At 39.2% G+C, this 27639-nt stretch overlaps 1 protein-coding gene across 1 annotated transcript in view; it reads left to right on the top strand.

The window, feature by feature from the left end:
* Positions 1-18136, top strand: part of EDNRA (endothelin receptor type A) — a 48212-nt gene extending 30076 nt beyond the window's left edge. Inside the window, exons 4-8 of the mRNA XM_081092839.1 lie at positions 6890-7088; positions 10511-10663; positions 15233-15366; positions 15785-15893; positions 17465-18136. Of these exons, the coding sequence (XP_080948965.1) occupies positions 6890-7088; positions 10511-10663; positions 15233-15366; positions 15785-15893; positions 17465-17605 (736 nt within the window). The 3' untranslated portion in view covers positions 17606-18136. The remainder of the gene's footprint in view (positions 1-6889; positions 7089-10510; positions 10664-15232; positions 15367-15784; positions 15894-17464) is intronic.
* The last annotated feature ends 9503 nt before the right edge of the window (positions 18137-27639 follow it).

Here is a 27639-nt window from a genome sequence, read left to right as displayed (position 1 = left end):
TTAAAAGATCTACCATTTTATTATTATCGTACCACAGACAAGTCTTCTGATCCTTGTTACTTTGACTGGGGTCTCTTGGTGGATTTCAGCTGGCAGCTGAGCATCTCCTTCGTGCAGGACATACATGTCTGGCCTGTTGGCAAGAAAAACTGGAAGTCTGAGCTCAGCGGAGCCCACCTCCCTCTCCATGTAGTCTAGGGCCCCTCAACACATTCTGCCCAGCAGGCTCAGGGCTCCAAGGGGAACCTGTTGCTCTGCTTAGAGACCAGACCTAAAAGTGGCAAAGCATCGTTTCAGCTGCATCCAAGTTGAAGGACTCAGTTGAAAAAGTGTCACAGTATTTGCTGCTATATTTTGTTTTTATGTTTTCTAAAATCATTTTTTAGTTCATTTTACTGTTGATACTATGACCGATGTCCCCATTTTCCTCCCCTTTGCCCACCTCCACCCAGCCCCCACCTGCCCCCTTCCCCTGGCCATCACCACGCTGCTGTCTGTGTCTATGGGCAGCTACCTTTTAATCCACCACACTGTGTTTCTCTTTAAAATTCTCACACGTAGTATTTTGCCTCCAAACCGCTCTATGGCAATTGGGTTGTCTATCACATGAGACATAAATCATAAACAAACATTAAAAATACAGTCAGGTCTGCTGTTAATCAAAAATGTGCAGAGGTTAAGACAGAAGTGCCACTTTACCTCATGAAAGTGGGAAATTGAAAGAAAAATAATAAATTCTAATGTAGGCAAATTTTGATCAGCACTTGGTAGGAAGGTTTTTTAACATACTTCAGTTACCTTTCTATTTCTTTAATTCAATAATCCTACCCACTCAAGATAATTAATCCTGGAAAATCATTCAAAAAGAGAAAAAATATATTTGTAGGTGTGTTATTCACACCTTCAAAGGCTAGAAATATGAACATTAAAGAAAGGTTTAAGTAAACTGCATCAGTATCTTATTATGCAGGGTAACCATTAAATTAATAAATGATATGCCTCTGTAAAAACATGAGAGTTTTTTATAATCTAATGTAAATAAAGCTAAAATAAATTATAACTGATTTTTATATTCAAACTATGCTTATTAGAATAGAAATGGACAAATAAGAAGAAGAAATAAAATATTTTGTTGAAGTACTATCTTTTGAATTTGCTTTTTATACTGTTTAAAAGCACATTCAATAATAAACTTTTTAAAAAGTAATGACCATACTAGACCATACTGTAAAGATTCAAAATATGCATTAAACATCTCTGGCCTTGATAAAAATCTATTTTAAAAAATACAGGGTGGGCCCTAACCGGTTTGGCTCAGTGGATAAGGCGTCGGCCTGCGGACTGAAGGGTCCCGATTCGATTCCGGTCAAGGGCATGTGCCTTGGTTGCAGACACATCCCCAGTGGGAGGTGTGCAGGAAGCAGCTGATCGATGTTTCTCTCCCATTGATGTTTCTAACTCTCTGTCCCTCTCCCTTCCTCTATGTAAAAAATCAATAAAATATATATTTTTTAAAAATACAGGGTGGGGCAAAAGTATAAGTGTATAGTTGTAAGTACTGTGAAACACAGTGTATTCTTGTATCATTATTTATTAATGATTTTATTATTTTCTGCACAAACAACTGTACACCTACTTTTGCCCCACCCTGTATACAGTAACCAACAACTTTACATAAAGAAAACATGTAATTTATACTTTTATTTTGGCATATCACATGACAGGGTACAAAATTCACTGGTAACCAGGCAGAGGACATGGTAACACACCAGTCTTCAGGCTCCTAACTGGAACATAAAGGGGAGGAAGATCAGCCCAAAGGTCCCTCCTGGCTTTTTAATTATTTGATTCTAAAATTCTAAACGTATTAGCTCTTTATCTGTTGTTTTATTCAGGGCTGGCTTGAAAAATAAGAAAGTGTTCACAATATAGTGTTCTATCGACTTTAGCCAATAAAGACAAATGCATGGTAAGGAAACAAAGACACTTAATTTAATAAATATTTATTCAGCATCTATTGTTCTAAGTATTGTGACCAACACACAAAATGTCTACCCTATGGAGTTTCTATTCTAAAGAGAAGGGTGGGCACAGACAATAAAAAAAATAGATAAGTAAAATATTTGACTGGTCTCATGGTAGTAAGTGTTATGGCGAAAATATATTAGGGTTAGCAGGACAGGTAAGTTTGAGGGGATGCTGGCAATTTTAATAGGATGTTCGGGGAAGGCCTCTGTAAAAAGGCACAATTGAGTAAAGACCTAAGGAAAGTTAAAAAGCAGCTCTGAGGTTACTGGGAGGTATTCCCATTGGGGTGGGAAACCATTGGGGTTTGAGAACAGAGTGACATGATTGGCTGATGTTTTAACCTGGTTTCTGTGTTCAGGGTAGATTGCATTAGGGCAAAGTGGATGCAGGGAAACCAGTTAGGAAGCTATTGCTGTAATCCAGGCAAGATGGTAACAGGAGAGGTGGTGAAAAGTGATTGCATTGGAAATACTGTGAAGGAAGAGTTTGCAAGGTTGGCTAAATACTTGGCTGTTTGGTGGGAGAGAAAAAGAGGAGTGAAGGCTGACTTCAGAGTTTTGGCCTGAGATGGGAAAGACTGAAAAGAAGGCAGGCTTGGGGACAAGGAAGAAGACTGGAATTAGGTTAGGTTTAGTATTTGCCTACTAAATACCTGAGTAGATATCTCAAGTCTAGAGTTAGAGATGAGGTTCTAGGCTGGAGTTATAAATTTGAGAATTATTTATCAGCATATAAAAAGTTTAAATGATATTAAAGCCATGAGACTGGAGGGATCACTAAGAGGAATATGCAGGATTCAGCTAAGGAAGTAAGGAGTAGCCTGTGAAGCAGGAGAAAAACCAGGAGAATGTGGGGGAAGCCAAGAATAGAAAGCATTTCAAAGAGGAGGGATTTTTTTCTCAAATATCAGTTATTGGAGATAGGATCTACACTTGCAGATTTTCTATGATGACTAGATTGAAGGCTATTTATAATCACTCATAGTAAGAAGAACTTATTTGAGTAGATATGTGCTGTGTTATTATATTCCAAAAGAAATCACTTTGGGAACATCCAGTTTTTTAAATTTTATTTATTTTTATTGAATTAATTGGGGTGGCCTAAAATTATATAGGTTTCAGATATACAATTCTATAATACATCAACCATATATTGTATTGTGGGACCCATTGGCACAGTCTCCTTGCTCACCTAAACTGGGTGCTCCAGGAATGACCCTTGTGTGAGTTATGTGGGCCCTCCTATTGTAATTGAGTCTTGATTGTTATTGACCCCATTCATGCATGGGGTGGACCCTCGGGCTGGCTGAATGGGAGGGTCGATCCCTACCATGATGTACAAGCTTCTCTGCAGATACTGACCACAAAAAAAGCAGAATTCACCTCAGCAGGGTCTGGTACCTGCTAAGATCTCCCTTTGGATATGCTGCTTGTGAAGCTACCTGGATCCTGCTCTGGTATTCTCTGAAGCTGGCCACTGGGTGTGTGGGGGGCCTTCAAGAGTCAAGAAGATGGGGCTAATGCAGGGGTGGGCAAACTTTTTGACTCTAGGGCCACAATGGGTTCTTACACTGGACCGGAGGGCTGGAACAAAAGCATGGATGGAGTGTTTGTGTGAACTAATATAAATTCAAAGTAAACATGATTACATAAAAGGGTACGGTCTTTTTTTTGTTTTGTTTTATTCATTTCAAACGGGCCAGATCCGGCCCGCGGGCCGTAGTTTGCCCACGGCTGGGCTAGTGGATCTCCCATGAAAGAGAGGTGCAGGTCAGGCTTGAGGGAAGGTGGGGGAGTAGCCCCCACCCCAGAGCCACTCAACTCAGTTACTGAGATCCCTTAGTCTGCCCAGACCTCTACAACCCAGCCCAGGCAGCTGACTCCTCAGGGCACGAGCTCCCAGGATGGTGCAACAGAGAGTCCAGAGTGTGAGGCAATTGCATTACCCCAGGCTAACGTATATGGAGGGGAGTGCTCCACCCAAGTAGGAAGGCATCTGGGGTGTGGGAGAGGGACTCAGCAGAGATCCTGGCGTTGTCCCTTCAGCTCTCTCACAGAGCCATAAAGCCCAGTCTCTTTTCACGTGATTCTAGTCCAATCTGCCCTCCCTCTGCTGGAGCCCAAGATGAGTGGCTGTGAATGAGATTTTTGTGCATTGGCCCTTTAAGAGGGTGCCAGTGTCTAGCAGACTCTCCTGGCCCCCTGACAAATAGAATCCCCACTGATTTTCACAGCCATGTCTTCCTAGCTCTGATGCTCTGGTCTGGGAAGCCTGGCTTGGGGTTGAGACTGCACCCTTCTCAGGAGGAACCTTTTCAGCTGAGATATCCCTCCAAAATCTTAGCTGCCATGTGGTGGAGTGGGGCTAGCCCTTTCCCCAGTTCCACCCTTCTTCTGTAAATCCTTCCTTATAAGACTTCTCTTAAGCTAGCCTTCAATTGGTTATTCAGGTTGATTGCTCTACATTTTAGTTGTAATTCCAGTCTCATCCTGGGAGGGGGTGAGTGTAACATCCACCTACCCTGCTGCTATCTTGGATCCAAGCATTTCTTATTTTCCACAGCTTTCCCCACCTCCATCATCACAATTGTTTCTAATTGCTCTGATGGTTGTTTTCTCATTTCATAGAGATTTTATCAAGACAACTGTGATGACAAATGGAAAATATTCTAGTTCTCAGTCATGTGTGTTAATGAAGGAGCAGACTGATTATAAATAATTTACTAAGCTAGACACTAAAAATTACTTCTATTTGTTTTTAAATATTTAATTTACATTGGATTATAGACATGTCATATTCTGGGAACTCATGTCACATTATAAAATGAAGCTGGTCTTTGAATATATTCATTATAAGTACATGTTGACTACATTTAAACCACTTTCTATCTTCAATCCTGCCTAAGACATCTGGTTTTCTTACTCCCTTAAGAGAGTATTTTAAAGTATTTTATTTAAGTCACCTTTCCTGATAACTGATCTGAGAGGAGGAGAGAAGAAATAGATACTTAGTATAACTCATTGAGAGCCTCGGGATATAGACATTCAGTCTCCATTCCTTTTTTACTGAACTTCAGGCTACCAGTCTAATAAGGCAACAAAGAAAAGTAAACAGAAATGAGTAGCAAAATAAATAGCAATCTTTATCCTACTGAAAATAACCATAAATTTAAAAATGCAATCTTGGCCATATCGTAAAAGGATTTTCTTGGTCTCTTTGCATAGCTGTATTTTATTCCATTCTGAACTCATCTGGACTTTTTTAGAGATTGTACTGCACCCTAAACTTATTTACCCTAAAAATCTTTTGCAAAACATTTCTCCAGAAAATTGTGCTGTATATATCCCATGTGGCATCATTGTGCATACCAAAACTATAGACTCTAATCTACAGTGAAGAACAAGATAGCATAATTCCAAGAAGCTGTGTTTTCACAGATGTATCTTAAAGATATACTGAGATAGAACACTGATATATAAGTGATGGGACTCATCTTGGTAGATATGGGTAGCTTGTAAGTTGCCTGGCTTTCCTGACTAATCTTCCACATTAAGTTGCATATCCTGCGAACCCATGTGTACCTGTCTCCAATGCCTTGATCTGTTTTATAGCCTTCTGGCTCTATCTCATGAAGCTATAAAAAGGAGAGTGTTTCCTTTCCATTACAACAGCAACAAAAATTTCAAGAATGAAGCCACAAAAATGCCATACTACATCACAGGTCATTTCTTAGTACTAGGTCTGAAAGTAGTTAGCATCAGACCATCACATCAGATCAAAGACCATAAACCAATCTTTCTTTAAACTTAACATTTAAATGTGATTATTATCACAAAAATATTAAAGTAAAAGGTAAACACAATTTATTAATGCCAATTTGTTTTTTAATTGACATAATTGTTCAGTTACATTTATATTCTATAAAAACTGTTCTTTCTATTAGACTATAAATACTAAAGATTAGAAATCAGTGTATCTTTAAGTCATTTTTATATATTCTAGCTCAGGACCATAATGAAAGTGATATAGTCATTCTTTGACATTTACCAGAAATACTCTCTATTTACTAAAACTGCCACCCGGTAGAGGTCCACTGTAATCATATTTTGAGGGTAGAAGAAAAGAGAAAATGATGGACTATCTATGGTCACTATTCACTTAAGGATATCTAGCTCCACTTCATAGATAAGATTTCAAATGTTGTTATTTTGTAATATATAAAGAGAAGTAAGATTTACCATTACAAGTACCAGCAGCTTTCACTACTTCTTCTATCATCCAATTTCCCCCCTCTACCCCTCCCTACTTAAGAAACATAAACACACTGCCCTGGCTGGTGTGGCTCAATTGGTTGGAGTGTTGTCCCATGCACTGAAAGGTTGAGGGTTGGATCTCCAGTAAAGGCACATATCCAAGTTGCGGGTTTGATCCCTGGTCAGGTGGTGCAAATGGGAAGTAATCGATGTTTCCCTTGCACATTAATGTTTCCCTCTCTCTCCCTCTCCCTCTCCCTTCCTCTCTCTCTCAAATCAATAAAAACATATCCTTGGATGAGGAATTTAAAAAAACAACCATAGACACTCCTATCTGATGCTGCCACATTCTATATTCTCACAAGGTTATGCTAGATGCCAAATGAAGAGCTCAGACTTAGACCTGCCAGGCAATTGATTTCCAAATGGGTAGAACTTTTAACGGCCCCACTTGTTTTTCACACAAGAACGCCAAAAAAAAGTTCCTAAAAAGCCAATGGTTGGTCACTGGCCAAGCAAGGGAACCTGCCAGCATTTATAATTTTTTTAATTGAAATAATTCAAAATTTCCTAACACCTTGGTTCCATCACCCCATTTTTATTTTCAGGTACAGAGCTGTTGCTTCCTGGAGTCGTGTTCAGGGAATTGGGATTCCCTTGGTCACTGCCATTGAGATTGTCTCCATCTGGATCCTTTCTTTCATCCTGGCCATCCCTGAAGCAATTGGCTTCGTCATGGTGCCCTTTGAATACAAGGGTGAACAGCATAATACCTGTATGCTCAATGCCACATCAGCGTTCATGAAGGTACAATTAGCTTAAAGGGAATTAACTGGGGAGAGGAGGAGGTCTTCACTTTTACCTTACCATCACCACAACTTGTTGATACCTCTGCAGTGCCCAGTGTGGTTTACTCTATTAGTTCAGTCAAATATTCTACAGTTGCATAAAAAGTAGATGTTAAACTAGGGCTTAGTTTCTTGAATAGATTATTTTGTTTTTACTTTTATAGCACAACTGTAGATACAACTTTTGTTCTGTACCAAAAAACCCAGAATTCTGAAGTGCATTTATTAGGAAAGAGAGATTATATGTATAAAGTGCTACTTCCTATATAATGAAAGCCTAATATGTAAATTGACCAAACTGTGGAATGACTGGCCACTATGACGCACACTGACCACCAAGGGGCAGACACTCAATGCAGGATCTGCCCCCAGCCCGAAGGCCCCAGGACAGCCAAGGAGGATGTGAGCTGGCCCCCCACTTCCCACCCCCAACCCCGATCGCCCTGCCAGTTGCCCTGCAGAGAGAGGCGACTGGCAGCAGCAGGGGGCGGAGCTGGAGAGTGGGCAGCACCAGGCCGGCCAAGGTGGGTGCCAGCGGGGGCCCCCCAATTGCCCCACAGATTGGCCTTGATTGCTGGCCAGGTTTAGGGACCCTATCTGTGCACGAATATCGTGCATTGGGCCTCTAGTGTTTTATAATAAGGAATACAGCACAACTTCCATCTGACAGACATGCTGATACTTATTTTTGGTTACTCAGGGAAATATATGTTGCTCACACATTTTTTGAAGATAGAATTAACTCAAAGTAGGAAGAAAGTTATATTTGCATGTACAAATAATATAAATTTGCAGAACTTTTTAAAAAGTGTTCCGTTTAATAAATTCAGTTGTTGTTTAGTACATCTGGTCACATCAATGTTTCTCTGAAAAGCTTAATCACATGAGTGTATCAGGAAACATACTTACAATGCATATTACATTTGCAAAACTAGTCAAAGGTGGACTGAGGAGGAAAACCAAAAGGATAACTATTTCACTTAAATCAGCATAATTTAGTGCTTTGATGTAAATTTCATGCAGCTCAGATTCCACATTTAATCACTTTCAGACATCTGAAGGTATGTTTTCCTAACTTGGAAAATTCACAAAATTAGTGGTTTTACAGTTGACCAGTTATCCTGCTTGGACATTCTTGTTTTAAAATTAAAACTATTCATGAAAGCTGCCAAACTGGCAACCTTAAAATTAAGGTCTGTTTATCTACTGAATTTTTTATTACGTCAGATCTCCATAGTGGAAAACAAAGTAGTCAGTAGGAGGTTATCAGCATTTGGGCAGTGTAAATAGGCAATCTAAATATTTCTGAATAAAATGTTCGGGAGAAGAGGCTCAACATAGGAACTTCCTAATCACTAGAACTTGACAAAAAGAAAAGGGGTACTTTGTGATGACTGAGTCTCCTTTAAAAATGGTCAAGCAACGGTTTTCCTTCAGGCAGGAAAAACCTAGAGGGTTGTAGTACAGGGTATGAGTATGAACTGATAATTGGTTTAAATTTGAGAGTCTCTTTCTCCTCCTGTTTTTGTTTGTTTTTTTCTCTCAAATTTTATTCTTATTCTTTGTTTCACACTTTCCTCCTACACTTTGCTGTAACAGACTGGAGAGAGGTCCCTCCACGCCCTTGCTGATGACATCAGTTCAAAAGGAATTTGTGACCCCTTTGTCTATAGGCCTCTGCCATGGAGGGGGCAAGGGGGCTCCGTCCAGGCCCCTCAGAGGGTCATCTTTCAGGCCCTCTGTAACTGCATTTGGGCATTCACTCCAGCCAGCAATGCACCTGGACGAAGGGGATACAAATTGAAGAGGGTACTTAAAGGAGTGTTTGTATTCGAGAGTCCTGATTTTTTCTGTTTGTTTGTTTTTTAAGCTCACTACAGAAATCTTTCTACAGTGTGATGTGGATAGGGAAAGATCTGCATAAAATGGGAGTTTGACTTAACCTTCAGTTAAAATCCAGAGGTCTGTTCACTTGAATGAGAAAGAAATTACACGTTTATTTTCACTAACTAATAACTAAAATTTATCACTTCTTTCAATTATGAATATAGGCAACAAACTACATTTTTGTCACTAATAGAAATAATACATTCTCATACCATATAACATTTGTATAATCTTGCAATATCATTTACAGTCATCATTGCTTCAACATTCTGATAGTTATTAGAACCACCATTGGATATGTCATTTAATTTGTTAATAAACACCTATATTACTATATCAAAATTTTATTTTTAATGTTTTGATACTGTTTCTGTGTAACTAGTTTCCATTATAATCGTACATATTTTATTTTATGCATGTAAATATATTATTCCCAGAAAGGATTACAGTCTTCCCCAGATTTCCAAAAAGGTCTATGGCATAAAAATAGTTAGGAACCTCTGCCCAGAACTTTTTTTCCTCAGGAACCATTTATAGATTATCTTAATAAACATGCTATAAATGTATCCCACTGTGCCTCTTCTATATTCAGAAACTGTCTAGTTTTTCACAGAGCAACATGATTAGTTTTTACTGTGGGAACTGAGATATTATAACTGCATTATCCATAGTAAATAAACAATCTGAGGAAACAAAATAAGGAAAAGAAAAGCATTTCTCCCCAAGTTGATAATTAGTTTAGTGGGAAGAAGAATGTAGATATAATTTTCCAATTTCCATTTTTATAGGGTATTAAATTTTCTTCTTTAAAAAGACATAAAAGTGAATAATCCTAGTATTTACAACTCCTGCCCATAGGGAGATCATGCTAAATATGCCTTCAGATAAGGTACTCTGTCTTGATAGTTTCCAGGTGGTAAGTATTAAAAAGAGTGAGAAGGGGTGTGATTATTTATGGCTCAAACTGGCTAGCTAAAAGGTCACATAGCAGGCATACCAGGCAAAGGGTTAACTCCTGGTAACCAAAGCTACACAGATAAGCCATTCATAACCTTCCCTGTTTCCAAACAAGATATTCACATTAAGTACACTTTGACCGTAATAGCCAAAAGTAAACCAGACATTAGCAAAATTTTGAGGCTCACTAATAAAGATAAATATATATTCTGTATGTCTCAGAATCGTTTTGTGAGCTTTGGAAGGGAATTCTTTTTATTGATTAGGGCTCTTCCATTATACAATTAAGGTGTCTTATAAAATATATCTTTTTTTAATGCAGTTTATTCATGTGCTATTTTATAAAGCCAGGATAATTTCTAGACTTGCCAATGTAATTGGGTTTTGAGCACCACCCCAAGCTCATTGCCACAACCAGAGAGCATGAATATACAAATGTATCTGCAAACATGAAGATTTTTAAGGACCCAGAGGCACTACACAGTTAATTTACCTGATAAAGCCCCCTCCCTCTCTCTCCCTTTTCTTCATTTACAGTTCTACCAAGATGTGAAGGACTGGTGGCTGTTCGGCTTCTACTTCTGCATGCCCTTGGTGTGCACCGCAATTTTCTACACCCTCATGACTTGTGAGATGTTAAACAGAAGGAATGGAAGTTTGAGAATTGCCCTCAGTGAACATCTTAAACAGGTAAATGTAATAAGATTATGAAAATCTGGCCAAGACTATTTTGTCCTTAACAACAAAAGGCTTACAAATACTGTATTTCAAGATTTAGCCTGCTTTCGTGAAAATAAAAATACTGTCTTGTTTGCTTGTATGTCTTATTTTCTTTATAGTTATAATATTAGGCATTTCTTTTGTGAAATAGGGAGCCTAACTGGATCCTAGGCCCAAATGGAGGAACTGTTTACTGGTTTTGCCAAGAGTATATTGACCATGTGTGTTTGTGTGTGTATCCATTGAATTTGGCTTGGAACTCTGCCAAGACAAAAAGGAGCATATGACTGTCTCCCCTAGCAGGCTCTGCAGTATTGTTGTGGAAATAAAATACAAACCTGGAAACAACTGGAAAATAGAATCACAAGGTGTGGCAAAAGTAGCCTATGCTGTAGAAATCCAGGGAAGATATGAGACTAAGTCATGGAAAAACTGTTCGTGGATGAAGGGGATTGAATTGTTCATGGAAGATAAATGGGATCGATGGGAAAGAAAAGGCCAGTGGGTATTTCAGGTGGGAAGATAGGGGTCAGTTATAACATGACATGGAAACCACCCATTTGAGGAGTGAGAAAGGAGATGAACCTCATTAGAGCAACATCAACAACATCAAAGATGAGACTCTTGACAAGAAATATGATCCTATATATTTGAAGAGGTCAAGTTTTGGAGCAACCAAAGTTCTAGAATGAATTTGAATATGTCAATAGGAGGCTGCTAGTAGTCCCTCCAGGGAAACAAGTAGAACAGAGCTTTAGAGGGGGAAACTTGGGTCTTAAACTTGCTGGCTCTGTGGCATTGGGGAAATTGCTTAATCTCTCTAAGCTTCTAGTTCCTCTTAAAAATATATAATTGCCCTGATCGGTTTGGCTCAGTGGATAGAGCGTCGGCCTGCGGACTCAAGGGTCCCAGGTTCGATTCCGGTCAAGGGCATGTACCTTGGTTGCGGGCACATCCCCAATGGGGAGTGTGCAGGAGGCGGCTGATCGATGTTTCTCTCTCATCGATGTTTCTAACTCTCTATCCCTCTACCTTCCTCTTTGTAAAAAATCAATAAAATATATTTAAAAAAAAATATATATATATATATATATATACATATATATGTGTATATATATATATATATATATATATATATATATATATAATGTCAAGGGGGTTACCTAATGCATGTAAGGTATCTAATAGAATCCAACTCATAGTAAGTATCTAGAAAAAGTTCATAGATACTTTTCAAAGAGTAAAACCAGGACTGTAAGTAAGTTCTAAATCTCAGCAGAGGACACCCCACCACAGCAAATTTTAATGTGAGTTTCAGATGGAGCCTGTAAATCCACCCTATATAATTACAATACACAAGCATCATTCTTCAGCAGCAGCTCTTTTCAACTACTTTACTAATTTTTCTGAGCTTCAGCTCCTTGTCTGTAAATTGGGCATAATATCATATAAATCAATGTTATTATAGGATTCAAAGGAAATAATATGCATACACATACTTTGTAAAAATCTAACGTGCCATAAAAATGGTAGCTATTACCTCCTGTTGAAATTTAACAGGAAAATTATATTGAGAAACTTTAGTATGACATTGTTCAAGCATGAAAATTTCAAGTATTCCCAATGTGAAACATATTAAGCAATTATTACCTCTCACTCCTGCAATGGAAATAATTAATTAGAATAGATGTGTGAAAAACTGTTTTAAATGTTGATTTTTGTATCAGCACCATGATTGAGCCTGTTTAAGCTATAAGTGGTATTTTCTCTGAAAATAATTCAATAGGGATTGGAAACAATAATAATATGATGATACTTCACATTTACACAGCATTTTTAAAGTTTTGTAAAGCATTTCCATGTTATCTTCTTATTTGATTCACCCAAGCATGCTGTGAGATAGACAAGGCAGGCATTATCGTTATCATGCAGAAGGTTAGGCCAGGCTCCCACGCTGCTATAAGAAAACCAAGAATCTGATTGATTAAGAGAGTGGCTCAACCAAATGGAAATTAGAATCCAAGACTTGGTCCTTATGCAGTAGACATTCCTTTGTGTCCCACTCAAAGCTGTAGCAGGTTCTAAGAGCAGACGAGCAAGCCTGGCTGGAAGGCCTTCAGGTGGGACTATGGGGGAGCTAGCTCAGAGTGAAAAGCCCTGTCAGTCTTCGACTGTTAGCCTATTGGGCTCTTGGTCTTGCTTCGTGTATGTTTCTCAAGTTTTTCTTTGTTATGCTGACAACAATTTTATCAGTTAGGGATTGTGTTTGGATGCTGGTAGCAAAAACAAAACAAAACAAAATAACATTGAGTAGACCAAGGAGGGGTTTATCTTTCTCCCACAGCAAAAAGTTCAGATGTCATTGATTCAGTGGTAAAGGGACTCACAGGCAGGTGTCTGCTGCTTTGCTGACCTTTCATTATCACAAGACAGCAACTACAGCTCTACCCTTATATCTGATTTCCGGGATGAACATAGATCACATGAGTTATATCTGATTTCCAGGCAAAAAGAGGGGAAGAACATAGATCACATGAGTGTATGAGCATCAAAGGAGTATCCCCCACTTTTAAGTAGCTTTACAGAAACCTCACACAATTTCTACTTAATCTAATTGGTCAGAACTGCCAGGTAGCCATGCAGATGATTAGGCCCAGGCTCCCACGCTGCTATAACAAAACCAAGAATCTGATTGATAGCAGGGAAAATAGGAGGATGAATATTGGGTAAGCAAATAGCAGACTGTAATGGCAATGTATTAATATTACCTTTTAAAAGGGTTATCCTCTTTGATGATGAACTCAGAGAAGATAACCTCCCCCTAATACTTTACTTTTTTATTTTTCTGGGCACACCGTCTTTCTGTTTACACAAAATGATCCTTTAAAATGATCTCCCTTGCCAAAGCCGGTTTGGCTCAGCGGATAGAGCGTCGGCCTGCGGACTGAAAGGTCCCAGGTTCGATTCCGGTCAAGGGCATGTACCTGGGTTGCAGGCACTTCCCCAGTGGGGGATGTGCAGGAGGCAGCTGATTGATGTTTCTCTCTCATCGATGTTTCTAACTCTCTATCTCTCTCACTTCCGCTCTGTAAAAAATCAATAAAATATACTTTAAAAAAAAATAAAATAAAATGATCTCCCATTCCTGCAGATTGGAATCCTTTATTTCTCTCAATCATTGCTCGGTTTATGGGTTCTCTGAAGTATATCCCAGCTAGTCCGATAGCTCCAAAAAGATTAAAGAACTCTCAGTTCTTTGAATTAGAGTCGAAATTTGTGATAACTGCCCCCAAATCTTTTTAAATGACTCCATTAATCATGTGGGTTTGCTCTAGGCTTCCTATACTTAATGCTATATGCTCTTGGTTGAACCAGCATTACTCTTCCAAACCCTGTTTTCAATCAGTTTTATTTTGACATTAACTGATCCCAGTTACAGACAAGTTACATTTTATGTTCCTAGTTAGCCTTCTAAATGCATGCGCTATACTACTCAAGCATAATGCACACAAAAGACTGGTTGCTGCTAATCCCTAACGTATGATTTTCCTGATCCTGTGCAGACTTGAAAGTATGTAAATCTTCAACTAAAGTCACTCCAGGGTCAGCATGTCCCAGGTTTTCTCATCATCATTGCTGATAATCCTATACCCTCATCCCTATGTTTGCAAACAATATATCTTTGGGAAATATGTCATTAATAAAATATTTTTAAAGCAAAAGTATCCCAATGCTAGCTCTCTTAAAGATCAAGAAATGGAGAAAACATATTGCTGTGTTGATGATTTTTGTTGTTTTTTTAAATATATTTTTATTGATTTTAGAGAGGAAGGGAAAAAGAGAGAGGGATAGAAACATGAATGATGACAGAGAATCACTGATAGCTGCCTCCTGCACAACCCCTACTGGGGACTAGTCTGCAACCCAGGCACATGCCCTGACCGGAAATCAAACCATGACTTCCTGGTTCGTAGGTTGACACTCAACCACTGAGCACCACGTCCAGGCTGCTGTTGCTTTTTTTTTTTTTCTATTTCCTATTTCTATTTTGTTTTCCAAACATCTTTGCAGATTTGTCCATTCTTTAACATGGCGAGTTCAGTCACTTTGAGTGGTATGCTGTAATTAATGCTAGCTAGTTACCTGTTATTAATGCTTTTAGATAATGCTTTTCCCCATATATTTGCCACACACACACACACACACACACACACACACACACACACACTCAGGCGCACCCACAGTGTTGGCTCTACTCCAGCCAGTTCCTACCTCTCCCTGCCATAGAACCTCTGCCCTAGTCCTAATAACCAACCTGAAGCCACCGTCCTTCCTGGCAGTTGCCCAAAAGAATCAGTAGCAAATCCTTATTGAAGTTGGATTCTAAATCTTAAAGAGGTAGAAGTACTGTGAGGCAGGCTGTCCTGGCTCCTCTTTGAGTTATTCTTTCTCTGCTCTCAACTACTTCCTTATTATGTAGTTCTTTTATCTAGCCGAAAAACAATGAATTTACTGTACTTTTTTCTCACTTTCCTTTAGCGTCGAGAAGTGGCAAAAACAGTTTTCTGCTTGGTTGTAATTTTTGCTCTTTGCTGGTTCCCTCTTCATTTAAGCCGTATTTTGAAGAAAACCGTGTATGATGAGATGGACAAGAACCGATGTGAATTACTTAGGTATGATCCTATGTACCCATTAGGAAATTGGAGTTTCTCTGATTTTCACATTTATGATACTTTTACAAAACCATCTAGTCTACATTCTCATTAACCCTGGAAATTAAAACTGCAAAGTTGATTATTTCTTCTTTAGCTGACATAACTCATAACTGATCCCAAAATTTGTGCAAGCCATGTCTATAATCTTGCTGCTCCCCTCCTGAGGCTGTGCATAATAGTCTGAGCTAACCAAGTGGCAGGTAAATGTTCTGCAGAACTGAGAGTGCCATTTAAACAAGGACTTTAAAAAAATTCTGACTGCTACCTGTGAGAAATGGCTTCTGGGCAAGAAAAATGCTTATTCTAGGGATAAATGCTAGTTTGCAGTTTTGAAAACATTATGTGCTAATTATTCTACTATTTTCTTTTGCTCTAGTTTCTTGCTGCTCATGGATTATATCGGCATTAACTTGGCAACTATGAATTCATGTATAAACCCAATAGCTCTATATTTTGTGAGCAAGAAATTTAAAAATTGTTTTCAGGTAAGACTATTTTGCAAGTATTTTTAAGGAAAACGAAATAAGTATATTAAGTAGCCAACAGGTATGGCTAATTCCAATTTAAATATTACTTTCATCAGCTATACTTTTCAGTAGAGAAGTGAAAATCAGATTTTTAACCAGAAAGATGGTTAGATTGTCAGCATAAAAGAAAAGCAATATCTATTCAGACAACAACATATTCAGAGGTTAAAGTTAAAAATAACTAACTTAATAACATGTCAATTTAGAACCCTCCTTTAAAAAGAAAGGCTCAAATGTGAACTGCAGGTCATATAGAATACATAAATCCTATTCCTTCCTTATATTTTTTTTTAGGTTTTAACAACAGTCTCAGCAAAACATAAACTCTGTTGTTAAGAAAGCTCTTTCTGCCTTAACTGGTTTGGCTCAGTGGATAGAGCGTCGGCCTGCACACTGAAGGGTCCCAGGTTCAATTCCAGTCAAGGGCATGTACCTTGGCTGCGAGCACATCCCCAGTGGGGGGTGTGCAGGAGGCGATGTTTCTAACTCTCTATTGCTCTCCCTTCCTCTCTGTAAAAAATCAATAAAATATATTTTTTTAAAAAAGAAAGCTCTTTCTAAATACTACTTAATAGTATATTTAATAATAGCCTCTTCAAGACAAGTAAATACTTATTGCTCTGGAAACCTGAATTAATGTAATTGCATTTGAAATCAGTTTCCTTCTGTTCTTCAAACCTTCTTGTAGCTAAATCAACCCATGTCCTCCAGAAGCTCCAAGCACAGTTCCTGGAATGATTTAACATAGAATTAATCCGAATTGGATTCTGTTATCTCTAGCCAGGATGTTAGTTCATGGCACATATTAGGAAGAGTAGCATAGAGGTCAAGGGTGCAGCTCAGGAAGCAAACAATCTTGATTTGCATCACAGCTCTGCACTTACTGACAAACCCAGGTCTGGGTGGTGCCCTTCCTGCTTCCTTCGTTTGCTGGTCTGTAAAATCAGACAGTCACAATATCTATCTCATAAGTAGGATTCAGTGGGTTAATACTATATGTTAAGTGCTTAAATCATAAGTGCTAAGTATGAGTTTATTATTATTTGGGATAAAGTGGACAGGAAAAAAGCACAGTGACTGCCCTCGTCGAACTTACAATCTAAAAGGAGATTTATACAAATAGATGAAACCTGGTAGTTTCATACAACTTGGTAGGAAATTAGCAACTACCACCTAGGGCTGTGAGCATCAGATGAGGTACACAATGCAGAGAGCCACACCAGTGGTGCACATTGAAGAAATGCTAGGCCCCCCTCCTAATCCCCCACTCATGCCCACCCCAAGTCATAGAGCACTCTTCCTCTGGCCAAAACTGCTTCCCTCTTTGACTTAGAATTTAAACAAGAAACAAGGGATATATTTCACTGCACAAGAATGGACAATTTAGCTTCTACCTAGGGTTTACAGACTCCATACCCTAGATTACTGTTAAGGTTCACAGTCTGTCCTCAAATGTATGTGGACATTTACCCCTTGTTGGTGGGAACGTAACACACGTCATGTCATTTAGCATCTGTTTCTTCTCCCAGTCTTGCCTCTGCTGCTGCTGTTACCAGTCCAAAAGTCTGATGACCTCAGTCCCTATGAATGGAACCAGCATCCAGTGGAAGAACCACGAACAAAACAACCACAACACAGAGAGGAGTAGCCACAAGGATAGTATAAACTAAACAGCTTAAGAAACATTAATCAATATTCCTTCAAACCTTATTGGAGAAAAAAAAAACACAGCAACTATGTCTCCAGAGGTCTCTTCTCTCATGACTCAGACCCACGCCTGGAAAATGCTTTCCAAAACATCAGAGAGTGGACTGTTTTATGCCCACAAATTCAATGACTCTTACTTCTTTAATTTATCTAATTTACGTATTCTGTATGTTATATTCAACACTAAAAAATGGTGAGAGTTGTCAGGGGATAGGGAGACTGTTAAATGAAACCAGAAGGATATTTACTACTTTTGCATGAAAACCATTTTCACGTGCATGCCTAGCTTTCACGGCTGTTCTGTCAAATGTTTAATGAGAACTGGTCACCATGAAAGTTCGGAGGTTATAAAATAGAGATATTTTTTAAATGGTTTTGGTTTTTTTTTGCAAACACGGTATGGGCATAAGTCACCTTTATTTTGAAATGTCATTCAGTGCCGGTATTTTTTAACTGCATAGCAGCCTAAAAATAATTATTTGAGCTCATTTTGTAAAAAAAAAAAAAAAAAAAAAAAAACAATTTAGTGAAAAATAACCACACATGCAGTTTAATAGCTGCTATTCAAAGAATTTTTAAGAACCTATTTTTTGATGGTGTTTCATTACAGGATATCCTGAACATTTTTTCATCTTAAATTTTAATAAAATAATGCTTGAATCAAATAGTTCTATTTTTCATAAGCCCAATTTATTTTTAATGTCTTTTATGTACAATCAATATTATATACCAAAATGTAAAGGTACGTGTCGTTTAACTATACCCAAGACTTTCAGTTCAATGCATAGAAGTCTAAACCTAGGAGAATAGAATTGAATATTTTTAGAAGATTTGGAAATTTTCACTGAGGTTTTTTAGTAATAGTAACATGTATATGTATGTATATGCATACATATATATGTACATATATGCATATATGTGTGTATGTATATATAGTATACATATCACCTCATATTCTTTGTTTTAAATGTTAACTGGCAGAAAGACTTTTTTTGATCATTCCCTTTTCCATAGAGGAAACATAATTTCAAAGTGGCTGGCTGAGTTTATCATGTCAGTGAATATAATCACCCCAAAGGCCACCATGAACTATGCTTCCTCACTTCTCTGGGTTTCCAGTATGAACTTAAACACCTCCCCCTCTCCCACAACTCACATGGTCACCATTTGAAAGGGCCCACAGTGACTTTTGCTGGGTATTTTCCAAAATGTTTACAGACTGTGAGTAGAGCAGAAAATCTTTTAGCATGTGTGTGTATATATATACAACTGTACATATCTTCTGGCCAATTTTTCTGTTATTATCTCTATGGAATATATTTGTATGTGTGATACATGCATCTGTGTGATGTTATGTATGGACGTATGTAATCTAATAATGATGCCTTGTAGCTGTGCCAAAGCACACACTTGGACTGGAATCTAGGTGGTTGTTTATCATGACAGTCGGCCTCAGTCAGTTTTAATCTGTGTTCATAAAGCATGTGACTATGTCACCGTTACAAGTGGAACATGGGAGGCAGCATGAAAGGGGACCAGTCATGGGTTAACAATAGGGTTTTATTTGCTTGGTTGGTTGGCTGATTGGCTGGTTTGATAAAACAATATTTGGGGTTGTTGGAACAAATGTCATTAAACTATGAGTAATTATATAGTCTTAATCCTCAACTAAACTCAGTGATAAGGTTGACAAGTAATCTAATGTGTATATCAGACTACACCAAACATATTCCTGATGATAAATTAGCTAATAATTTGTTGGGCTGTGTTAGCACCGTCACATATAAAATGATATCAGGTTCCAATGGACCCCCTTGTAGGGCTTTTTGATGTGTAAGCAGTCGAATTCCATTATTCCGCTGGTACATACCATGCACTGATATATACCCATAATGTAAGCCATAAACTCACACCATTTTGTTTAAACAACTATTTTTTTGTTTAAGATACTTTCTCTTGCATATGAATAATGCATTTTATAAATTCAGAAAGTCATAGCTTTCCTAATAACCACACAGGCTTCAATGGACATTTTGTTTATGGACTGGTAAGTAACTGTGGTTTATTAGTAGGAATATTTCCAGTTTCTACTTTTACCACATCTTTCCAAGTAAAACTGTAGAAATGAGCCAAAAGCCAAGGCCCTGCATTGGCAGTGGCCTGTAAGTATAAAATAAAGTTTACAGAAGCCTTGCAAGTGTCTCTTCATTTTTACATAGTTCTTCAGAGAAAATGTTTGCTAGACAATGCCTATTGTAAACCTCTCCCTAGTAACAGCCAGTCAAGCAATTTCACTTTCAAACACATACTTCCTAACTGTTGTGCTGAACACATAACGACCTCATTCATTTCTTCATTCACCTTTCTAGTAAATTTTGCTGAGTATCTGCTATGCCCCAGGAATTTTTCTAGGTACTGGAGATATAGCAGTGAACAAAACAGGCAAGGTTCCTGCTCTTAAGGAGCTTGAATTCTAGAGAAAGGAGTTAACAATTACAGTCCATAATATGTCAAGCGATACCTAGAGGAATAGACTTATGTGTATCCAGCTGCTTAACATCTCCAACTGAATGACTAACAGACCTACCATATCTAAAACTAAGCTCCTGATATCCCTCTAACAACCTTCCTAATGCCGCAACCCTTTAATACAGTTCCTCATGTTGTGGTGACCCCCAACCATAAAATTATTTTCGTTGCTACTTCATAACTGTAATTTTGCTACTGTTATGAATTGTAATGTAAATATCTGATATGCAGGATGTATTTTCAGGGGTCGCAACCCACAGGTTGAGAACCGCTGCGAGTCTAACCTGTGCCACTATAATATCCCTCTACTCATGTATTAGTCAGGATTCAACAGAGAAACAGAGCCAATATGTATAAGAGAAGATTTATGATGGGAATTGGCTCATGTAATTATAGAGGCTGAGATATGCTATCATCTGCCATCTGCAAGTTGGAGAACAAGGAAAACCAGTGATGTAATTCAGTCCTAGTCCAAAGGCCTGAAAAATAGGGAATCCAGTGGTGTAACTCCCAGTCTGAGGCCAAAAGCCTGATAACATTTGGAGCAGCCAGCTGATGTAAGTCCCAGAGCCCAAAGGCCCAAGAGAACCAGGAGAGCTGATGTCTAAGGACAAGAGAAAATGGATGTCCGAGCTCAAGAAGAGAAAGAGAGATTTCATCCTTCCTCTACTGTTTTTTCTCTTCAGGCCATCTACAGATGGATAACGCCAGCCCATGCTAGTGAGAATACATCTGATTTCCTCTGACTTCCGATTCAAATGCTATGCTAATCTCTTCAGGAAATGCCCTCGCAGACACACCTAGAAATAATGTCTTACCAGTTCACAGGGCATCCCTTAGCCCAGTCAAGTTGACACATAAAATTAACCATCACAACTCAGTTAAAGACAGCTCCAACCTTTGAGTTGTCAGGATAAAAACCTTGAAGTCATTCTCGTTACCTTCTCTCACACCTTATACCCAATGCCTCAATAAATTCTGCTGGCCTATCTGCAGACTAGATCCAGAACCTAACCACTTCTGTCTACCTCCAGCATCTTTTTCTGAGCCACCAACATCTCTGGTCAGAATAATTGCAATGGGCTCCTATCATGCCTACTTGTGTCCAGCCTTATGCACACCATGTGCTAACTGGGGCCTATATCTCAAATGCCACAAATGGTCTGAAGAGGTTCACATTTCCAAGGTAGGCTGACCAAATTCCCTTGAGGATTTTTTTAAAAAGAGCTAAAGGGCCCTAACCGGTTTGGCTCGGTGGATAGAGCATCGGCCTTCAGACTGAAGGGTCCCAGGTTCGATTCCAGTCAAGGGCATGTACCTTGGTTGCAGGCACATCCCCAGTAGGGGGTGTGCAGGAGGCGGCTGATTGATGTTTCTCTCTCATCGATGTTTCTAACTCTCTATCCCTCTCCCTTCCTCTCTGTAAAAAACCAATAAAATGTGTGTGTGTGTTTTTTAAAAAAAAAAAAAAGCTAAAGGAAGAAGAAAGAAGGAGGAGGAGGAGGAGGAGGAGGAGGAGGGGAGGAGGAGGAGGAGAGAGGAGGAGGAGGAGGAGGAGGAGGAGGAGGAGGAGGAGGAGGAGGAGGAGGAGGAGGAGGAGGAGGAGGAGAGAGAAAGAACTAAAGTAAGAGAGTGCCCCTTCTCAGTGTGGCAAGTCTGGGAGGTTGTGGACCTGGGAGCTATAGGCCACTGTCATTTGGGCGTTATGAAGAAAGTCTATCTAGATCATTATAAAAATGAAAAAGAGCATGTAAGTTCCTGGTTCCAGTTTCCCCTCATGCTTTCCCTTGGTTTGTGTAAGCAAACCAACACATTAACACATTTACCTCTTTGCCTATGCTAGTTACATTTGGTTCTCTGTTTTCTTACAATACACAACATGCTAAGACCATTCTGACTTAAGTTATTTATATTTTCCTGTTGTTGTTTAGATTAATAGGCTTTATGTTTCTTAGAGTAGTGTTAGGTTTACAGAAAAGTTGATTGGGAAGTATAGAGTTCCTACATGTTCTCTCTCCTCCTTCCCTGCACAGTGCCCCCAATTATTTATCTCCTGTATTAGTGTAATACTTATGATGAACCCAATATGGATTCACTATTATTAACTAAGTCTATAATTTACATTAAGATTCACTCTTTGTGTTGTACGTTCTATGGGTTCTGACAAAGATACAGTGACAATTATCCACCATTATATCATTCAGAATAGTTTCACCGCCCTCAGAATCCCTTGTGCTCCACCTTTTCTTCCCTGTCTCTCTCCCCCTCTGATTTACCTTTTCACTCAACACAGATCTGATGAACACCCACCACATTAAACTGCTGGGAACACAGCTATCTATAATAATAAAAGCATAATATGCTAATTAGACCGGACGTCCTTCCGGACATCCTTCCTTCCAGACAAAGCCTCAGTGGACAGGGGCCGTGGCAGAGGCAGCAGAAGCCCCCAGCCACAGCGGTGGTGGATGGGGGCCGGGGCCAAGGCCCTTGCACGAATTTCGTGCATTGGGCCTCTAGTAACTAAATAAATGCAGGGAAGTACTAGGTGGTGACTCAGTAGGCATCAGCTTAGGAGACAGTGAAGACAAGAGTAGTCCAAATTCTTTCAACTTCAGCTGGCGACCTCAGTGAACACAGTGTGAGGGCTCTTGCTTCTACAATTCGTATTGTAGTGAGCACAAATATGTCACTGCTGGGGAATGGGATAATATAAGCAACATTGTATTGCCTCTACAGTATGAGCTTTTGAAGTCAGTAAATAAGTACATGTTAATCTCTATGCAAAAATAAATCTATGCAGTAAATTTGAAATTAAAGGAATGAAAAAAATTGGAGATTAAGTTCAGGAAATAACTGAGACAAATGTGAATCTTTCACGTATGTTACCTCTATTGTTATTTTTAGTAGCATCACTACTAGTCCATGGTAAAGTGTTAGCATTATATATATAGGGTGACCCCAAAAATGCATACACATACATTTTTATAGTTTAATTAATGTTTATTTCTTTTCAGCTGTAACCCAATGGAATTAATAATTATTCAAAGTGTGTATACATTTTAGGGGGACACCTATATGTGAGGAGTGAAGAAAATGCACTGCCAGTCCTTCTTCCAAGCCTCTCCAGGTTTGAAAGTCTGAGTCTGCAATTCCCTTACTTGCAACATAATCTAGTGCAGCTCTGTATTTATTGCTTTTTCTCCATACTTCAAGCAAGCAAGGTTAAATCAGGGTACTAGTCCACCACATGCAGTTGATTATTTCTGAACTTCTGAGTGGGGTCTTTGCATTTTAAAACCCCAGAGTGGCTTTTAAATAATCCTACATTTGGAGAATCTTCTGTCACACTTTCCTCTAAGTAGCAACAAAGACAAACCAGTTTCTATATTTGGTCAGGCCAATACTCTCTCTGGTCTTTTTGTTTCTAAAACTGAAAGGAGACAAGCCACAGTTCTTAGAATCCGGGAATAATAAAGAACTGAACATAACATTGTAACTGCAAAGCCAGGCTTTCCCCCAAGAAGCTTGCTAATGTAGTTCACTTTCAATTTGATGGAGCCAAAGTCCTACTATCTCCTGGTTTCCCAAGGTTTTAGCATCAGTGTTACTCAGCAGATTGTGTTTCTTCCTGGGAGGTAATAAATTAGGAACAGCAATGCCAAATCTAGATATCATCAGAAGAGTCATGGAATCTTCCTAAGAAAATACAGAGAATTCCACAAATGTTTCCTTTTTGGTCCTAAACCACTATCCTCTTACCTAATATATCTATGGGGGACTGATCATCTTTTATCTGAATTTGATTTTATGATGGTAGATACAATTATATATTGGGTGTTGTGACAGATGTGTCCCAGGTGGGAAGAGTCAGGGACCCTGCCCAGACTATGCAGTATTGCATGGTCAGCCTTAATCCCACGCCCCAGGCACCTACAGGGCACAGCCCTGACTCGCTCCATGTAGTCCACCTTTTTACAGAATAAAGCCATTTCTCCATGATCTATAGCTCTCTGTTTTTCTAAAACTGTGGTAATTGGGATTAAATGCAGTTAAATTCTTGTGTTTTTTAAATACCCTAGAATGAGAAAATCTAAGTGTGACCAGGTGAAGGGAACATGGTGCTCTTTTAGGCTTTTCAGGGACACATTTGTGCATAATGAAAAACTGACCACCTCGGACCAATCTTTTCTCTGTGTTATGAAACCTAATGGGGTTAGGCCTGGATCACTGCTCCTCACTCTCAATCAGGACCCTGTTGGAAGGCAGGGAACTCAGCTGACCAGCTTAGCCCAAGCAGGTCAACTCCTAGAACTGGAGTACTGGAATGGGGGAGTGGGGCAGGGATGGGAAGCGATTGACTTCTCAAAGGAAACCAGTGTGACCCTAGAAAGGATAAGGGAGAATAACTGCACCATCCTTTCTTCTTTAAAAAAATATTTTTAATGATTTCAGAGAGAGAGAGAGAGAGAGAGAAACATCAATGATGAGAATCATTGATCAGCTGCCTCCTTCCTGCCCCGCACTAGGAATCGAGCCTACAACCCCGGGCATATGCCCTGACCAGGAATCAAAACATGACCTGGTTAATAGGTCAACACTCAACCACTGGGCAACACCTTCAGGGCTTCACCACCCTTTCTTCATCATTGAAGATATTACCCATATATCCTGATACTCATTTCTGTTGCTCTTTTTAGCTCAGTTAATTCCTCAATTTTTATTATTTTCTTTAAAAATAATGTTTGCTCTTCAAATTACAAAACTGATATATAAAATAGATCTATAATATATTTAAAGCCTTTGCAAAATGAAAAAATAATTAAGGATCTATGCATGCAAGGGAGAAAAAAAAAGTTCCTACTTATGGGACTATCTCTACATCTTTATTTTACATTTAACTTATCCAGTTCTTTGCTACCACAAACAAGGCTATACCACACATCTTTGTACAAGGTTCCATGGAGACTTGTGTGAGTTCTCTGGGGCAATTAAAAAGGAGTAGGGTCGCTACAGGATCACAGGGTTTTTGCACAGTTAACATCTCTAAGTACTTCCCAGATTGTCTCCAGAATGGCCCCACTAATCCTGGGTTGATCCATCAGTAAAGATTCCAGGGTTCGGGGTGCCTTGCAAATGTTCCACTTTGTGCTGGCACTGTCACTCTGGAGGAACATATACCTTCAGGCATATGTAACAGACTCTTTTTGAAACCTGACCAGTTTCTCTTGGATCCCTTGTACTAGTTCTGCTCACCTATCCCCAGCTTCAGTGTTTTTAATACTACCTGTGCCTTGGACTTTCAGGGGCCTTCCCTTGGACAGGGGAATCCCCTCGCTGATCAGAAGAGGCAGTGCCTGGGATGTCCATCCCACCCGCACTGTGACCTATGGCCAATGAGTTACTGATGTGGAAGTGCTAAAGCCCAGCTCTTGTGCCTCAGGTGGGTAAACACTAAGCGCCTAGGAGATCAGGCTGAGTCTGGGACTCCACCTGAAATGTCACCTTTCTTAGCTCCTTCCCTATCCCAGGCTGCTGCTTCTATTCCTTCACTGCTTTCTTCTGGGGGCTTAACAAATCACTTACACCCAAATCCTTGGTTTAAAGTCCACTTTGGGAGAACACAACAAAGAGAGCAACACATTTGTATTTCACTGATGAACATAAATGGCAAAGTTCCAGGCATTGAACATGTTAGATTCCTTTAGCATACTATATTTGGGCTCATATTTGAAATTACTCTTTCAATTTCTCTATTTGGGGCATCACTTTACCAGGAAAGTCAACTATTTTTAAGGTCCATTATTTTTTTCAGCCAAAGGATATATTCCATCTTTTTACAGAATAAAGCCATTTCTCCATGAACTATAGCTCTCTGTTTTTCTCAAACTGTGGTAATTGGGATTAAATGCAGCCACTTGAGAGGGACATGTTCTCCCAATTACAGCTGACTTCTGATATGAGGAATATTTGGATACACAGAAAAGCTTAATAGCCCTGCTCTAAAGAATGGCCCTACTCCCGATAGAATTTCTAGAGTGGTATGTGTGCATGCCTGACAGAAAAACCACACCCCTTCACAGTAGCTGGGCCTGAGGGTGAGGAAGTTTGGATTGTCAATTAAGAGAGAGATCTCGTACATACTTAGTGGGACATAACAATGTCATATTTTTTCAAAAATAATACACTGTTTTCGATAGACAGAGTAAGAGCCCTGAATGCAATCCATACCTTTTGATCCAACACCTTAAATTCTGTGAATCTACCAAAAAATAATCTGAAAAGCAAGATGTATGCTAAAAATGTTAATTTCTTTTTTTTATAATAGCAAAAAGTAATATATCCTAAGAAGTGTCAGAGTATGGCTTCCCTATAACAGAGCCTAAGAAATAGACTTGGGAAGGTCGTTTATTTGAAAGGTGACTCTAGGAAACAAATTGAAGGAGATGAAAGATCAAGAGAGAGAAGAAAGAAAAGACAACAAATGGTCTATTTTGAGCTGGTTACTGAGGTTTGTAGGTAACGAGTCTGGTCCTGCTGGGGACCCTCTGAAAAACCTGGTATTGTGCATCTCAGAATTGGGGGACAGTGCCCAAGCCCACAGGGTGTTGTCTCCAAGCTCTCATCTTTTTTTTAAAAAAATATATATTTTATTGATTTTTTACAGAGAGGAAGGGAGAGAGATAGAGAGTTAGAAACATCGATGAGAGAGAAACATCGATCAGCTGCCTCCTGCACATCTCCTACTGGGGATATGCCCGCAACCCAGGTACATGCCCTTGACCGGAATCGAACCTGGGACCCTTCAGTCCGCAGGCCGACGCTCTATCCACTGAGCCAAACCGGTTTCGGCATCCAAGCTCTCATCTTATCTGAGACTTTAATGGGCCATTCCAACATTTTATCAAGCCAATGTTTCAAGTGATGTGATATATTGTAGTACTCAGAGATCTTGTGTTCATGAGCCCATAGTCACACACCCTTTGCCCCCAAAATCGGTCACTTGGTCCAAGGCAATGTTATTAAGGATCCATTTCAGTAAATCAGGTACAGTAGTTCCTAAGACACTAGCAGAGGCGCTAGTGCAGGGACTTTAAATCCATATTCTGCGGTACAAGCTTAGGCTCAATAAACGAATGATGGGTCTGAGTCTGAACTAAAATAAAGGCCACACAGAGAAGCACTGAGTCACTGAGGTGCCAGACATGTAAATAAAGACTTCTTGGACCCAGCCCCTAGCTGGATGCAGCTAAGCTGACACCATATAGAGCTGAAGAACCACCCATCCCAGCCTGACCCAGATTCCTGATCCATAGAATGATAATAATATATCATTTTTGTTTCGAGCCATAAAGTTTTGAGATGACTTACTAGCAGCAATAAGCTTCTGTTTTCATGCTCTTGGAATGCTTCCCCTTGGAAACCAGCCACCATGGGGAAAGTCTGACTATTCTAAGACCATACTGCT

This window comes from Myotis nattereri (assembly GCF_964212035.1).
Source record: "Myotis nattereri genome assembly, chromosome: 5".
NCBI classification, from domain to species: Eukaryota; Metazoa; Chordata; class Mammalia; order Chiroptera; family Vespertilionidae; genus Myotis; species Myotis nattereri.
The sequence above is the reverse complement of the archived record's forward strand: the minus strand, read 5'-3'. Positions and strand labels throughout refer to the sequence as shown.